This window comes from Pyrgilauda ruficollis, unplaced genomic scaffold (assembly GCF_017590135.1).
Source record: "Pyrgilauda ruficollis isolate IOZ18807 unplaced genomic scaffold, ASM1759013v1 scaffold286, whole genome shotgun sequence".
In the NCBI taxonomy this organism is placed as follows: domain Eukaryota; kingdom Metazoa; phylum Chordata; class Aves; order Passeriformes; family Passeridae; genus Pyrgilauda; species Pyrgilauda ruficollis.
Window position 1 is genome coordinate 11848 of NW_024524222.1, and position 16557 is coordinate 28404.

The 16557-nt window shown below is 40.5% G+C and overlaps 1 protein-coding gene across 2 annotated transcripts; it reads left to right on the forward strand.

Annotated features, from left to right (window-relative positions):
• The first annotated feature begins 1160 nt into the window (after positions 1–1160).
• On the forward strand, positions 1161–14612 carry LMAN1 (lectin, mannose binding 1). Of its 2 annotated transcripts, none has more exons than XM_041472236.1 (13): positions 1161–1364; positions 2177–2331; positions 2415–2522; positions 2983–3044; positions 3753–3852; positions 5052–5175; positions 5532–5590; positions 6159–6291; positions 7118–7314; positions 7421–7491; positions 9714–9864; positions 10584–10705; positions 11707–14612. In XM_041472236.1, exons 1-13 carry the CDS (start codon positions 1181–1183, stop codon positions 11741–11743), a joined length of 1503 nt encoding a protein of 500 aa, XP_041328170.1. In that variant the 5' UTR covers positions 1161–1180; the 3' UTR covers positions 11744–14612. The 2 variants fall into 2 exon arrangements, with proteins under 2 accessions (XP_041328170.1, XP_041328171.1); XM_041472237.1 differs by having other exon boundaries at positions 7121–7314.
• Positions 14613–16557: the final 1945 nt, after the last annotated feature.

A 16557-nucleotide genomic window follows, 5' to 3' on the forward strand; every position in this document is an offset into this window, starting at 1 on the left:
CTATACAAAACAAAACTTCAAGCTCTTCTTTCTCTATAGAAACAAGTGTTAACTGGTCAAGAATACTCAATATATTTATGTGTAGAAATTCTAAAGTTTATCTCAGAAACATTCTGCTTGCCAAGTTTCATCTGGTCATATATTTGCTTACTCCTCTGTGTAGCTGAAAAATAAGTGAGAATGTAAGGTTTTACTTTTACCCATGCTGAAGGAAAAGTGTACCATTTTAGAAAAAGAACTTAATCTCTCCTGAATGCCTCCAAGGTCATCCTCTTTTTTAGCAGGCTCTGAACCTACTTACTGAGTCTTAGATTGCTCATACTTGCAGATAAAGAGGAAAAGAAGAGATGTCAGAATCAAATGGGTATGAAAAATGTAGAACAAAACCCAAGGGTGTAAAGAAACTGAAAAAGAAAACCACCCTTGACTCCTGATAATTATTTTCTTCTCCAATAGAGCTGTAAGACAGGCTGCTAAATGAAAACGAAGAGAGTGGAAAAGGAAGCGCTTATCTGTTGGTTCAGTGCTTGGTTTAACTCTGAGACAAGCCCTGCCCCGCTTTGTGACACTGCACACTGACAAACAGCCGTGTTTCCCATCTTGGCAGGGTCGGGGGCTCTCCCCGCCTGTCACCACTGTCACCTGCGCTTTGTTCTGCTCACCTCTGCGGAAGGTTGGTCTCGCATGTTGGGAGAAACAGTGTGGATTTTCCTGCGGCACTTCCGTCTACTCTGAAAATGAAATGAGAACAGCCCGTGGAAGTGCTGTTTTTGCTGAAAGTAATATTGAGGGGAACGAACAGGGTGCTTATCTTTCAGACATTCTGTGCACTGTTAGCGGCTCGCAGCTGTCTGAGAGGCCGCACGATCGCGGCTGACCCGCAACCAGCCCCTGGGACCTGGGGCAGCTCGGAAATTCACCAGGAGGGACCGCGATCCGGCCCATGCACTAACCGCGCCCGGTGGCCCGCTCCCGCCCCTCAGCCCGGCCCGGTTCCCGCCCCTCAGCCCGGCCCGCTCACCGCCCCTCAGCCCGGCCCGCTCCCGCCCCTCAGCCCGCCCCGCTCACCGCCCTCACCGCGGTCCCGCCTCTCTCCCCGCCCCCCACGCGCCCGCCCCCGCGCTCGTCCAATCAGGGACCGCCCCGCTGGCCCTGTGCATTGCCCCGCAGCTCGGCCAAGATGGCGGCGCTGCTCGCCCCGCTGGTGCTCCTGCTGGCGCTCGGCCGCCCGGCGCTCTCCGGTGCGCAGGCCACCGAGGGCGCGCCGGCTGCGCCGCATCGGCGCTTCGAGTACAAGTACAGCTTCAAGGGGCCGCACCTGGTGCAGGCGGACGGCACGGTGCCGTTCTGGGTGCACACGGGCAGTAAGTGCCGGGCGGGGGTGACGGGGCCGGGCCAGTGGCGTTCCTGAGGTGGAGGCAGCAGTGTCCAGTCGGGGGTCGCGGGGAGAAGCCGCGGGCGAAGCTGGCCGTGGGTGCCGGCCGTGCCCCCGGGCTCCACGTGGCACCAGAGGCGCAGAGGAGCTGCTGCTGTGGCGAGGAAGTGCCTGAGCCCGGCCGGGCTCCCGCCTGCGGTGCGAAGGCACCTGTGGCCTCCTGGTGTGGCGGCTGCGGGCCCTGCGGAGGGGACTCGTGGCGCTGCCGGCAAGTGCTGATGTGTCACTGCTGCCGCGCTCGAGGTCGGCCCGGGCCGTGCTGCCAGACAAACTGCTGGGTTTCGTCTAAAGCTCGAAGTGCGAAGTGTGCCTTGGCGAATAGGACTTGGCTGAACAGCGTTTGTTTCTGTGCGCTCTGGGTTAAGGGTTCCGGTGTGCTCCGAAGGGCTTGTTGCCCTTCCTGAGTGTCCCCCCTTGTGCAAGGCGTTGACATTTACAGTTCCATCTTCACGTAGTTTCTCTGCGGTAACTTCTGTGGTTTTGTTTTTTGTCAGACTTTAATTTAGTTGTTACTGCTGAATTCTTAAATGTATCTTTTTTTACTTGACATTATGATACAAATGACATGAAGACAACTTGTCTGTAGCTGAGTTTTTTCTCCCCTTCTTTTTCAAGAAAATAATGCCTAAAAAGTAAAAAAGTAATGTTATTTAATGTGAGCAAATGAATCTCTCTGAATGTATGCCTATTGTTCTTTTAGACTGCTAAACAGAAAGTTAGAATATTTTGTTTCCTTTCTAGATGCCATCCCAAGTGCAGATCAGATCCGTATAACAACCTCCTTGAAAAGCCAGAAGGGCTCAGTGTGGACAAAAAACAAATCAATATTTGAATACTGGGAAGTGGAAGTGACCTTTCGAGTTACAGGAAGAGGCCGCATTGGAGCTGATGGATTGGTAGGAGCAGTTTCATCTAACTGAGAAAAACAAATGTGCTTTAAAAGTGAATCTTGACTTATGGCTTTTTGCTTTCTTCACAGGCTATCTGGTTTACAGAAGAGAAAGGCTTGGAAGGTCCTGTTTTCGGGGCAGCTGATAAATGGAACGGTGTTGGAATTTTCTTTGATTCATTTGACAATGATGGGAAGGTTGGTTGGAAGGAAACTCTTGCAGCAAAGATGACAAATTAATTTCCTGCCTGTTGAGGAACAAACTAGGATGGTGCTTTCTTACTCTTTCCCTCTTTCACTTCAAAGGGATAAAATAAAACAGTCAAGTTTCCCTTACTCTGGAAACACCAATTTCTATGAGTGCCTTCAGAGATGCTCTTTTTCTTGGAAGAAATCTGCTTTGAGCAGCTCAGCAGCAAAAATTTTGTAGCAGATGAGGATGACAGTTGCTGTTTTCAATTCTCAATTTTCCAGTCTAGAATGATCCTGAAACTTAAACAATACATAGTAGGTCTGCTTTGGTGCTTTTGCTTTCCCTGCGCAACTTTGGCTTGCTTTTAGACATTTTAGACTGATTTTAGCAGAAGGCTTTCAGATATGTTGCTGATGTTTCCCTTCAAATTAAACTAATCCATTTGTGTGCCATTTCTTTCCCTAGAAAAACAATCCTGGAGTGATTGTTGTAGGCAACAATGGAAAGCTGCTGTATGACCATCAGAAGTAAGTTTATTTTTGGTGTTATTGCTGAATGCTTGCTTTTGAATGATGAAATGTTCCATGGAGAACATTTTGAGAAGCATTATAAGGGCTTCTTTCCTATGAAACTTTGTTGTTTCCTTTACATTTGAGGGTTTTTATTTGTTAAAACTGCTTTGGCAGTAACAGCAGAGCAGTTGGCAACTGGTGGATATTTTATTGGCCTCTGCCCTTTGGGATGGATGAACTCAGATGAGTACAGGTACAGTACAGACTGTTGCTTATGGGAGTCCTCCACACACAGCTGATAATTGGCAGAAGTGACTAACTGAAAACAAATTGCTGTTAAATTAGTTGGATTACTTTGGATTTCTAATCGTTTATCAGCAGCACAACGGACACCTTTTTGGATTTTGGAGAGGAGAGGTGTCTAGCTCAGTTGGTGCAGTCACTACAGCTTATTTCTATCTAGGTTCCCGGGTGCAGGAATATAGCTGAAAATTGTATCTTAGAATGTATCTCAGAAAACAGATTTCCCCATTGCTGCATTCCCTCTGCATTGTGTCCTGTGTACAGCATGCAGTACTGGAGTACTCCGTGCAGTTACGGAACAGCCTGGAAAAGCTTGCAGCTTGAAAAAATGAGTTGAGGTTGCTTAGTGAGAGTCACACGTTTTTGTCCCAGCTGATTAATCATAACACAGAGTTTTACTGATGTTCTCTTTTTGCACAGCGATGGATCCACGCAAGCACTGGCATCCTGTCAGAGGGACTTTCGGAACAAGCCCTATCCTGTGCGAGTCAAGATCACCTACTACCAAAAAACACTGACTGTAAGTCTGAAATAACAGAATTACTTGTTTTTCTCAGCTTCTTAAATGTGAGACTGGGTTTTCACAGAGTTGCAACAAATATGTCAGTTCCAGTGTTGGGAATGTGGAGCTTGGCAGCAGAGGTTGGAAAGAGGTGCTCTGTTTAAATGCTACACAGGTTCTTTTGGCTGCATTAGAATGCAAATATTGCTGATTTTTTCTCATGTGACTTAGGAGGCAGTTGTGCAAACACACTTGTGATGTGCTCAAACCCTTTTGTTGCTTTGGACCTGCCTGGAGAGGTGTCCCAGAGTCAGGATCTCTTTAAGCTACAGGTGATTGAGCTGCGCCTGAGCTTGGTATTTCTTGAGCTAATCTGAGAGATGCGGAGGGTTTTGTAGCTGATTTTTGAACCAGAGGTTCTTGAAATGTGGCTAAAAATCTAAAACTATTCAACAGTAGATTTAAATTTTCTACTGGAGGCTTCTCACCTCCAAAAAATAGTAGGGCTTTCAACACTAAAGATTAAAGCCCACTGGTCTTCAAGGCTTCTCTAAATACTAGCTGATTGTGAATTCCTTCTAGGTAAGGAGAGAAAAATACTAATGTGGTGCCAGGTTGTGAAAGCTGCAGAGTGTGTGTTTGTTGGCATCTGATCCCTCCTGGAAAGGTGCTATTCATACATTCACAGGCAGCAGCCATTAAGTGCAGGGCTATCATTTTGTAGTAGAAGTTTCTGTAAGAGTAAACATGACTGCACCTGGAAGAGAGCAGACCTTGTACTGTGTTGTAATGGGAAAAGCTGCCTGTCACTCTTGAATGAAAGTTAAACTTCAGCCTCCAAGGCTGCTCTGTTCTCACTTGGGCCCTGATGCCTCCTCTAGGAACTCCTCTGTCCCAGATGTTGCTGCTGAACTTAACAGTTCTCTCTTTCTCCAGGGATGCATTTGCAGAATCTTCTTAAGCTTTGAATCAGAACTGCAAGGCATGACTGGTGTAGGTCAGTTCTGTGTTGCCCAGAACTTTAGGATGTGGACTTTTGCAAATAGAATGCTTATGTAAAATGCTGGTAAATTGTCTCTTTCAGAAAAGAAATAGTTTTTGGTTTCCAGTATGGCGTACTGAGTTACCCAATAAAGTTGTATTTTGTGAGCATTACTGCAAACTGACAAAACAACTAACACAAATGTGGTGAAAATCATAAGTGTTTGTCCTTTTAGGTATTAATTAATAATGGCTTTACTCCGGATAAAGAGGACTATGAATTTTGTGCCAAAGTGGAAGATATGGTGTTGCCATCACAAGGGTATTTTGGAATATCTGCAGCCACAGGGGGACTTGCAGGTAGAAAATGTTAAAAATTATGGCAAATGCTGTGGGGACTTGCAAGGCTTGCAAGAAAGGTTGGTTGGGTGGTTGGGTTTTTACTACTAGTGTTGATCCATTCTACCAATATTGGACCATGATGGTGTAATTAGCCCTCTTGCAGTCCCAAATTACTGACATGCTTTGGACTTTTCCTGGCTCCAGCTAAAGAATTTTCATTTTTTCTTGATAAAACCCCTGTATAGTTTCATTCCCCACTACACAAACTCTTGTGAGGATGCTGTTTTTTGGAGGGTTGTCTTGGAAATTATAGACATTTGTAAAGTGTTTTTTTGTTTTTGTTTTTTGTTTGTTTGTTTGTTTGTTGAATACAGATGACCATGATGTGCTGTCATTTCTGACCTTCCAGCTGACTGAACCTGGGAAGGAAGCAGTAAGAATTTTTATGCATGATTAGTAAAATATTTTATTGTACATGTTGTTGTATGTGCAGCACCAGATTATGGTATTTCCTCTTAAGTCACACGTGGCATTCCTGTTTCACAATTTTGGCATGTAGCTGTGCTGTCATGTGGCTTAGAAGAATTAAACTAATATTGTAATGTTTTAGTAATATTGTTATTAATATTCTCAAGACCAGAATTCTGGAAGCACCGCTGAAGCAACAAAACTCATGATGTTAAATCAAACCATGCGGTACTGTAAAGTAGATTTTCTTTTGGAAGTGGGCAAATTTCAACTTTCCCTACTTCTAGGATGTTTCTGTACTGCCAAACAGCATTTGTCCTTGTAAAACTTGTTTTAATTTTTATTGGGAAAATTTTCTATTTGATGTACATGGGAATGTGTGATTTTTCGCTTCAGCTAAGTGTATGAATGTGCTGCAGTAGTTTTGTTAGGTGTTCACATCTGAAATCTGAACAGGAGAGTCAGTTGTGTTTAAGAGTGGGGGAGCATCAAAAAATCTCACACGTGCCCTTCTCTCCGATAATGTTTTAAAGCCAGCACCAGATGCAGAAATCCCTCAGAAAGATAAAGAGAAGTATCAAGAAGAGTTTGAACACTTTCAGCAAGAATTGGATAAGAAGAAGGAAGAATTTCAAAGGGAACATCCTGATGTGCAAGGACAGCCAGGCAAGTTATTTGAGCTGTTTTTCAGTTGTCCAGGAAAACATTTCTTTTCCAGGATGTTCTGAACTAGGGATACTCTGGCTGATATTGCTAAGCTCCCACTGATGTTACTTACATTATTTAAAAATCTTTACTGTAATTTGTTTCCTGTTTCTAAAGTTATCCTGGTGGTGCCTGTATTGAGAAAAAAATGAATGACTGGAAACGTGGTGGGAATTATGAACAACAGAAGGGAGAGAAGGTCATGCATCTCTGTAAAGTGGTGATTAAGACAGCATGGCCTTTTTTCTTATTTAAAGGATATCTTTTTGGTCCATTTCTGCACAGGAAAGTTTTTCATAGAAAACTTTTTTAAAGGTGGAGCATGTGCTTACACCATGGAAAAGCTTTTTAATGCTTGCCTAATGCTGGGCAGACAAGAACCTTATTTGAAATATAATGGAAGCCATTTGTTATTATTTGGAAATATAATGGAAGCCATTTGTTACTTCCATGGATTTTAATAGCTGTATGTGACTGCAAATACACTGGGAATGTACTTTGGGCATCTAGACATGAAATTTCAGGTTGTCATGTTTATTGCACAGCGATACATTATGACTGTTCTAAAGGTCCTGTAGGTTATTTTGACCTGCACTTTTGAGATCCAGTTCAGCCTTTCTTTGATAAGAAATAATCGGTTTGCCACAGACTCTTTTGGCTGCTGGGATGGTGAAGTTGTACGAGAAGGTAGATGGATGTGAATATGTTAAGGGAGCAAGAAGAATGATCCAATGCAACTTGTGAGGAATGTGCACGTGTGTAAAAAGCCCCTGTGTTTTTTTCTTAGCAGCAGACGATGCTTTTGAAACTGTGAGTGATCGTGAACTGAGGCAAATCTTTGAGGGGCAGAATCGAATTCATCTGGAAATCAAACAGCTGAACAGACAGCTGGACATGATTCTGGACGAGCAGAGGAAATACGTCTCTGCAGTCACAGAGGAGATTGCCAAAAGAGGAGCTGGGTTTCCAGGTCAGCAGGGACAGGTAAATAAAACCCATGGTGATTCAGAGCCTAGCCTGATTTCAGCAGTGGTATTCATTTGTTTTTTCCAAGATATGTTGATCTTTTTTCCCCCCCTGCCCCTACCAGGTTTCCCAGCAAGAGATAGAGACAGTTGTGAAAACGCAAGAAGAGGTCATTAGACAAGTAAAGGAAATAAGGTAAAGGCCTTCCAAATATTATGGTTGTGTTTTGAATTTTATAATTTCTGTTTAAATCCTGTGTAGTATTTCAGTGGGACTGTTGGTACACTCCAGTATGGGACAGTATTGACAAACTTGATGTTTGTGTCAGTTCCTTAGTGAAGACTCCCTGCATATATTTAGTTTCTGTAATAAATCAGTTCATACCCCAAAGATTACTAAGTGCCCTAATTTGTCTCTTTTTTTGTAATGAAATTCCATTATTTTTATAATGAAATTCAACAGCTAAGTTCAGCCCCTTTAAAAACAACGAAGCAAACCCCTTATCTTGAATGTGCTATACTGCTAAAATAGACTTTTGAAGATGCTTTGATGGGGATGCCTCAATACTTCTTTTAAGATGTTTTACTGTTGCTGTCTTAATCAGGAATGGCTTTAAGCTGGTTTAGCCCTTCATTTGCAGCAGTTGAAACATTACTTACCTTGTATTTAAAAAAAAAAGGAGAAAAACAATTCCTTCAGTTGTACTTTACCCCCCCCTAATATTAGTTTAAGGGCAGCTCCTGTGATTTATCTAAGTAGGTCAGTTTTTTTAGAATGAAGATTAGAGTGCTTCCATTTTTGCACTTGTTCTTCCACAGAAGCTTTTATGTTAATATTCTTGACAAATCTTTATACCTTGCAAGCAAATTAGATTTTCTTGTTAACATTGGCAGTCTGCCCTTTTAGTGACTACTTACTGGCTCACAGTTTGCATAACATCATCTTAATACTTTTCTTAGATTAAAGAAATGCTTTATTTAGAGAGAGAAATAAACATCCCCTCCGTGCATTGCTTGTCATCCCTCAGGAAAAGGACTTAGGGGCCAAGTAATTTTCTTGGCAAGATTGTGGATTTCTTAATCACCTGATTACAGAAGAAGCTCGCATGTTCCTACAATAGAAACTGTCAGCAGAGTGTTGTTAATGCAAAAGTCAATGTAAATTCAATTTGATGCAGCCCGTGTCTATTAAGGGAAGTTATTTTGCTTTTAACAAAATCTGGATCAGTCTGGGGGAAGGTGGGTGTGCAGATTTCTGTTCATTATGTAGAGATGGTTCTGTTAGGAGGGAGAAGAACCAAGTGAGTGTCCCACTTGTGTTGTAACACTGTGAGGTGTGTGGAAAGATAGAATTACTATCAGTGGTTATTAGGCAGTGGGCATGACAGGTTATTTAAGATAAAACCTTCCAGTGAGAAGTTTACTTCTAAAAGGTATCATTATAACACTAATTGCAAGTCGAGGTAAATGAAAAATTGCTGACCACTCTACGGAGAGTTAGGAGTGCTCCATGAAAGCATTGAAGTATGCTTCCATCTGGACCAAATGGAAAGTTTTAAGTAAATAAAAAAGAAATCCAAAGGCATACATTTTGATTGTCTATTCTGTTAATAATGAAGAGATTATCATTCACATGATAAATATTTTAGCTGTAGAATAATCCTCTTTGCAACTCAAAAGAAACAGCACAGTAGGGGAAAATTATATAAACATATTGATTAGAGATTAAGGTTTTTTTCTCTCATTGACTAGTTTACTTCAAACCAAATTAGTTATGAAACCTCAACTTTTTCTGGATTTAATTTCATTTGTTGTAGAAGGAAAATGAATTCACAATAAGACAATATTAAGTATTTTGACAATGCATATGGGAATTGAGTTCCTCATATAAATGGTAATCATGAAAGAAGGATGTATCTAAATCTTTTCTTATCCCTAAAGCCTCTTCCTTGTTTTTATTTCTTACATGACTGATTTAATTTATTTATTTATATATTTATTTATTTATTTTTCAAACAGCTTTTGGGTTTCTTCAAAGATTGCATCAAACTCTGCTGATCCTAAAGGCTTGGCCAGTGCCTCAGACAGAACTCTTGTTCTACAGCCCTCAGCAGTGAGGCAGGCAAAGCAGATGTCTGGCAACAGAATATTTGCTAGTTCTTATTCTCAGCCTGACTGGGAGACGGGGCACTCTACAAATGGCAACTCTCTGCACAATTAACTAGTTTTGAAAATCATAGTTTGACTAAAGGATTATTTCTTGAGAGGTATTATTGAAAGCTAGTAAAATTTTCTGCCTTTTGGTGCAATTGTGTATTTCAGCCTAATTCTAATGAGCTAAAAGCTGTCCAGAATCACTGCTGTTTGTAGAAAAGCTGGTGTGTGTTGAAAGCTGGTTTGTTATTTGTCTTGTTTCAGAAGTTCTGTGACTGATGCTCTGAGATCCATCAGTGGGGCACAACACCCTGGCTCTGCAGGAGTCTATGAAACAACACAGCACTTCAATGACATCAAAGAACACCTTCATGTAGTAAAGAGGGACATAGAGCATTTAGTGCAACGCAACACGGTAATTTGTGTGCTGGGAGTGTAAAGTATGAGTGTAACACGGCTTACTTTGGCTGTTAGTGAAATGCTAGGATGAGCCAGCATGCCATTTAGGGAGCAATTAATCCTTCATTAAGCTGCTTCGCTAAAACTATGCTGCATTGACCTAACTGCATGATCTGCGTCTTGATGAGAAGTTTTGCACAAAGAGCATGATTTTTAGTCTTAATTTCCTGTGGAAACAAGGTCAAGCAATTAGGTTTTCTAGGTGCTTTTTTTTGTGTGTTTCCCCCCCTGCTTAACAGCTCTATACAGAGGAGATTCTGTGGTGCTTCTGCACACAAGGGAGAGCTTTAATCAGGGGAAAGCTCAGGCAGCTCTGCTTAAGGCTTCTTACTGAAAAAAAAAAAAAAAAAAAGACTGTGTGACTGTGTTCACATTCAGCAGTACCTTAGTCTAGCCCAGGTAGCAATTAAGCTGAATTAGTTTATGATCTGTAGAAGGTCCTTGATTAATTTACCATATTTATGTATTCTTTCCCATATAAACCTCAATGTAACATCAGGGAATTTGTCTGAGAAATGTAAAGGTGGAAGGGGAGAGTGAGATGAGGAGTAAGATTATTTTTTCAGAGTACTGTTGTTTCTCTCCATCTTCTCTGATTTTTACATCTCATTGCAAAGCCCTTGTTTTGTAATTCTTTTGATGGGATGTCTTGTTTGCTCTTTTCTTGGTTTTTAGCCATCCAGTGAGAAACAAAAGTGTCCAGAGTTGCCACCGTTTCCATCCTGCTTATCTACAATGCATTTCTTCATATTTGTGGCAGTGCAAACTGTGTTATTCATTGCTTATGTAATGTATAGGTAAGTCTTGTGTGGCTTAAAGACAGAATAGTTTTAGAACTGCTGACTGATAATGTCATTGGAATGCTATCATTGTGTTAATCTTAAAACAAGCAATCATTCCAATTGGAAGAGACCTTTGGAGGTCTCCAGTTAAATCTTCTGCTCCCAACAGGGTCCACACTGAATGCAGATAGGGTCACTTGAGATTTAAACTGGTCAGGTCTTTGAAACCGCTAAGAATGCAAAATTTGCCACTGTTCCAGAACCCACTGGAGATGTTGAATTATCATAATGAAGTTTGGTTTATTCTACCCCCCTTCACCCCCCATGTATCAAGTAGGAAGCTGACCTGGTTCAACCTGACTGTTGAACTTTTTTCTTTTTTCTTTTTTTTTTTTTTTTTTCTTCTAATTGGGATGGTCTTCTCTCCTCTTCCCCCTCCTTGTGATGTCATAATGTTGAAATTATATTTGCATTGATGAAAAACACAACCTCCATGCTTGGTAGTCTTTTTGCCATGAGCTGGAATGATGATTTCCAAGACAAACAAGGAGCTGGTCCCCTGCAGTTCTTTGTGATGCATTTGTAATTCCAGCACCTGGATGTGGTTGATCCACAGTGTCTGTATCCACTAAGAAAATTAATGATCTGTGCCAGAGGGTAAAAGGAAATCCCACTTAAAGTCAATTCTTTCCCTGATATTTAGGCAAATCAGATACTGAGAAGCTTCAGAAAATGTTCACGAGTATTTTAAAAGTCAGTTTGCTTGTTCATGTGGGGTTGTTTGGTTTTTTTTTTCCTTTTCTGTCTGATGCAAAATTTGAAGTACAGTAATGCTACCTGTGTCTTTGTGAATAGGAAAGAATATATTCTGTTTTTGTGATACGACTTATATTTTCTCTAAGTCTCTATTAATAAGGAATGGAATCTTTTAATCCTCAGATAAATGACAATTTAAAGCAGTTAGCTAGTTTCAAATTGAAAAGACTTGAAGAATTATTTTCTGCCTTTTCTTTCAGGAGCCAACAAGAAGCAGCAGCCAAAAAGTTCTTTTGACGACCTGTTCCGTTTGTGTGTACATAACAGCAGTGTGTATGCACAGAAAATTCTACACTTCTGTAATGAGGGAAATTTTAGTGTTGGATATACTTCAATATTATAAATTATTGAATTTTGTTAAATAAAATGAGTTCCCATTTAAAGTGCTGATGCTAAAAACAATGAGCAAATGCTGGATGGGGTAAAACTGTGCACCCTGTCTGTGTTTTCAGCTGACTTTTTCATAAATACTGAAAGGCAAACTCCCCATTCCTCTGCTTTTGTTAAGATTCCAGAGGAGGAGTTGAAAACACCCAGGCTTGGTGTTTGTCCAGAGTGTGAATTGCAGATGGATGATTTGTGCAGAAAACTTGCTACTAACTGTCCTGACATAGCAGTTAAAAAAAAAAAAAAGAAGGTAAAAAAATCCCACACCTCAAAGAACTGTTCTTCTGTGGGGTTTGTTTTTTTTTTTGGCGGGTAAAAATTTATTACAAACATTTTATTTGTTTACCACTTGGATTTAACAGTATAAGAATATTTTAGTTAGTTCTTATTTAAACACTTTTTAATATGTGGACACAAAGACAGGCCTTTAAGACCCTGACTCTTGATACTTGATGTAAAAAACCAATTATACAGAACATGCAAAGAAAGGCTTCTCTCCCTGTTTTGCAGTTTGATTTTGGGCAGTGAGAAAAAATGTGATAAAGTAGTTCCTTCAAGTATATTGTGGGGCTGATTTCTTTTTTCATGGTTTCAAGCCTGTCTGTAATTTTTTGGGGAGATTTGTGGAACTTTCCCAACAAAGGTGACTGCTTTATCCATCTTCCAATCTGATTGCATCAAGGATATTTAGTGTGTGAATTTGTCTTTACTTTTCTAAAGCTGTCTTGAGTCTTTCATGTATCAAGTACAGATGCTTTGGTTTAAATCTTGACATGGTGAGTATTGTAAACTGCAGCTATTGATGAAATGTTGATGAAATATTGATGAAATGTTAACCCATTTCTTCACAAACTTGCTTCAGACATGTTTGTTAATCTGTAGAACCAGTATTTTGTGTCAGTTCCTGTTTGGATATCAAAAGCATAAGACTGAACATGCGATTTTGATACTGCTTATCAAGTGAACATTTGCTTCAGGAAAGAAAGAAAGCAGAGGGCCCAGCTTAGGAATGTGAAATGAATTAATTTTGCCATGTTTACATATCTGTGGTGACTTTGTCCTTGAGTTGTATGTAGAATTCGAATAAGTGTTCTGTGGTTTCCTAAATTCTGTAAAATACACAAATGCATCAGGATATTTCACTTAGAACTGTTAATTTGTTTGTCTGAATCTGCCAAAATTATCTGTAATATGACTACTCCTGTTGCATTTCTGCAGTCTGCTCCCTTGGAGTGCAACACATGCTGCCAAATTCACTGTAATGAGAACACTTCAGTATCGTGCCTGTCAATTTGGAGAAATGATAAATCTATGCAATATATTTTGTTACTTTAAGTACAGTGTCCAAAAAGTGAATGTCTGTGCTATACTAAGAAAATGACACTTACTACACACCAATTAACACATCTGCAGTATGGAGGATATTCCAAGTGGTCTAGCTTTATAGATTCATTTCTAAATTTGAGCAGATTTTGCTGTACTAATGAGATCCTACTGCCTCAGGATGATCCGTGAATAAACAACTTTTCAGATAAAGCAGAATAACCTATTGGAATTTATCTCTTCAGTTCTTTCAACACCAGCAAATATTTCCAGGTGCCTTGAGTCTAAGCTATTACAACCCGGACTCTTGTAATGAAACTTAATATATTTTCTTAAATGGTTCTGAAAGTGTACAGTGGTGCTTCCTTTCAGTTGCAGACTTTCTTGCATCTGTGCAACATCCAAACAGAACTCCTTTCACAGCAGGCTTTGCAAAACCCCTCATGCAGAAAGTATTTTGATACATATGTGGCAGAATGAGGAGCAGATCTGATGCGTCCATTGGAATGAGCCTGGATTTTTCTTACTGTGAATTTACCCACCCATTCCTTTGATTTAAAGCTGGAGCAGCCCATGCTTCTGTTTGTTTGGTTAGAAAGAAGAGCAGGTTGGGGGTGATGTCTAGAAGGAAACTTGAAGCCTACAGTTTTCTCTTCAGGAGGAGGCTGCTGGATCAGACATGTCTCCCACATGCAATGCGAAAACTTCTGAGGTAGGGAACAGAAGGTCTAATATGGAACACCAGAAAACTGGTAACTTTTCTTCATGATTCATTTCACAGCTGTCTCCCCTTGGAGCTTCCTTGACTCACTGGATCAAAAGAAAACTCCCAGATGCCCAGCTCGAATTTCGTCCTGTCTGTTCTTGAAGTGATAGCAACAAATTAGGATTCTAAGAATGTTTTTCAGTCAATGTAGCCTCCTTCTAGGTGTCTTTGAGCAGTGACAATGTGTTTGATTCTTATCCAGTAAGATTTCACAGATAGGAGGAAAAGACAGGGAATGCAGTTGGACAGTATTAGGGAGAACAAGTTCTATTTGAGTTGTGGATAATAAGTGCAAATATTTGGCAATGACAAGATAATAGGATTGTACCAGTGGGGGTTTATTAAACAGTGGTCACCCCTGAATCTTTCACAAGTCAAATGCACAGTACAGTTTGTAAATGACCTGCTTTTCGGTTTGTAAATTAATTGCTCTGGTTTGTAACTTCTGTGGGAAGAAAATCCGACCTTTCTCAATGATCAATGACTGTAACAGCAAAAAATGTCAACTTTTTAAAAAAATTATTTTAAATTCAAACAGCTGACAGTTTCTTGTTTTTTTCTGACTGATGTAAATTGATACTTGCAGTTCAGAGATAACCTTGTTTGAATAAAGGTACATATTTTTAGTAAGCCTTTTTCTTTTCGTTTGGTACATGAAATCTAGCAAGTGTATTTGAAGCATTCTTTACCCTCGGTTCAGAGTCAGAACATGCAGAGATCTGAGTTTAGTTCTACCTAACACTGGGGAGTAATGGCATTTTGAGTCTGAATTCCCTCTGTGACTGTCACTTTTCCCCAGCCAGGAGAAAGTTTTTTAGCAAGTGGAGGACAGGAATCTTGAATTTAATCTATTCTAGCTGACAAAACCCTAAAATACTTCTTTCTAATTTCCAGCTGCTAGAAAAGGCAGAATCCTCTTGGTAGAGGGATGAATTAGGGGGCAGAGTCCTGGTTCTTTCAAGAGCACCTAAGTGTTTTTGCATTATGTGACTGATAGGAGCACAGAATCTAGAAAAGATTGGGAGTTTGGGTGGCATTTTTGGGCTGGCCTCCCTCTGGAATTTGCCTGTTTTGAGACTGAATTCTGTGCTTCGGTTAGAGATCTGGGTGTTCCTTGGGTGTGGAACACAGGCTTTTATGTATCACCCACTTTCATCAGATAAAACAGGAGCAAAGTCTTTAATTTTGATTTCACTTAAGCTAGAAGGAAAAGACCTGGATTTAAAGCAAAGGAAGTGACAACATGAGTACTTAATTAGCGGCTGTTTTGTATGTTTTCATGAAGTCTGTGATTCCTGTCATCAACAAAAAGCAGTAAGTTTCTACAGTGCAATAGAGCACCTGCCTTGAACAGAATTACTGTGGGGTGAGTTGTGCCTTTTGTCACCAGCCTCTCCTGTGTTCCTCAGCAGCTTCAGTGCCAACAGGCCCGATAACTTTTAAAGCCCTTTTTGTTATCTTTTGTTATCTCAAAACTGACATGGGAAAGCCTTTTGCTGATTGTAAGGTTGAGAGCTGGAGGGCAAGACCTCTTAGCAGTCCCTCCGCAAGCCAGTCCTCGCCTTTCTCTGTCCTGTGAAGGCATCACTTCTAGGCACAAAATTATGTTAGAAACATTTCTAGAGGGATCAAAGCCTACAGAAAAGTCAGGGAACCTTCTTTTCAGTAAAGACCAACAGCACAAAGCTTAACAGGTACCACTTTCCATACACTTGGAGAAGACCCTTGAGACCAAACATTGGAAAAATCAGTGTTTGCAAAGTTCCAGCTAGGAGAATTTTAAATAAAGATGAAGTAGCTGTTATTCGGAATTCATTATTTGAGTGACAGTTTCAAAAAGAAAGAGTTTCTTGTTGAGTCGCTAATAATCCAGGATTTCAGAATGTCCTGTGGTGGTTTTTTCCTTGTTGTTTTGGTTTGGGGTTTTTTTCTTTTGTTTTGTTTTTTGGGGATTTTTGCTGGGGTTTTTTGTGGTGTTGTTTTTTGTTTTGCTTTTGCTTTTGGTTTTGTTTTTTAAATAGTAATAGGTCTGCTTTAATTAGAAAGGCTATAATATAGATTAAAGCATTAGGCAAACTGGAATCCTCCCATCTCTCAATTCTCACTGAAATTATGAGAGTGCTGGGAGAACCATTTAGATAATCAAAATTTCAGAATGTTGCATTAAGGCATGTGCAGTCAGTGCAGTAGGAAAATGCTCAAAACCCAAACTCATGAACTTGGGAAACCTAGCAGGTGATTTTCTTTCTCAGAATAGTCTATGATCTAGGTAGCAGATCCTGGAAATCTTCACTTGAGTAGAGCTGGTGAGGCTAATGAAGTGACTAAAGGTTAGAAAGATAAGGACCAACAGAAACAATCTAGACCCAGAAGGTATCCATACTTTTTTCTGGCATACAGACTCAGATTTAGTCATCCTTTATCAGCAGTTAGGATAACAAACAGCAGGTGTTTTATGCAGCACCAAAGCAGGGGTCTAGATTGAGACAGCCTGGGGAAGAGCTGACAGAAACTCAAAGGAAGAACACTAGGAAGATCTGACTTGCTTTCTTTGGGGTTACTTTCTTGAAATAAA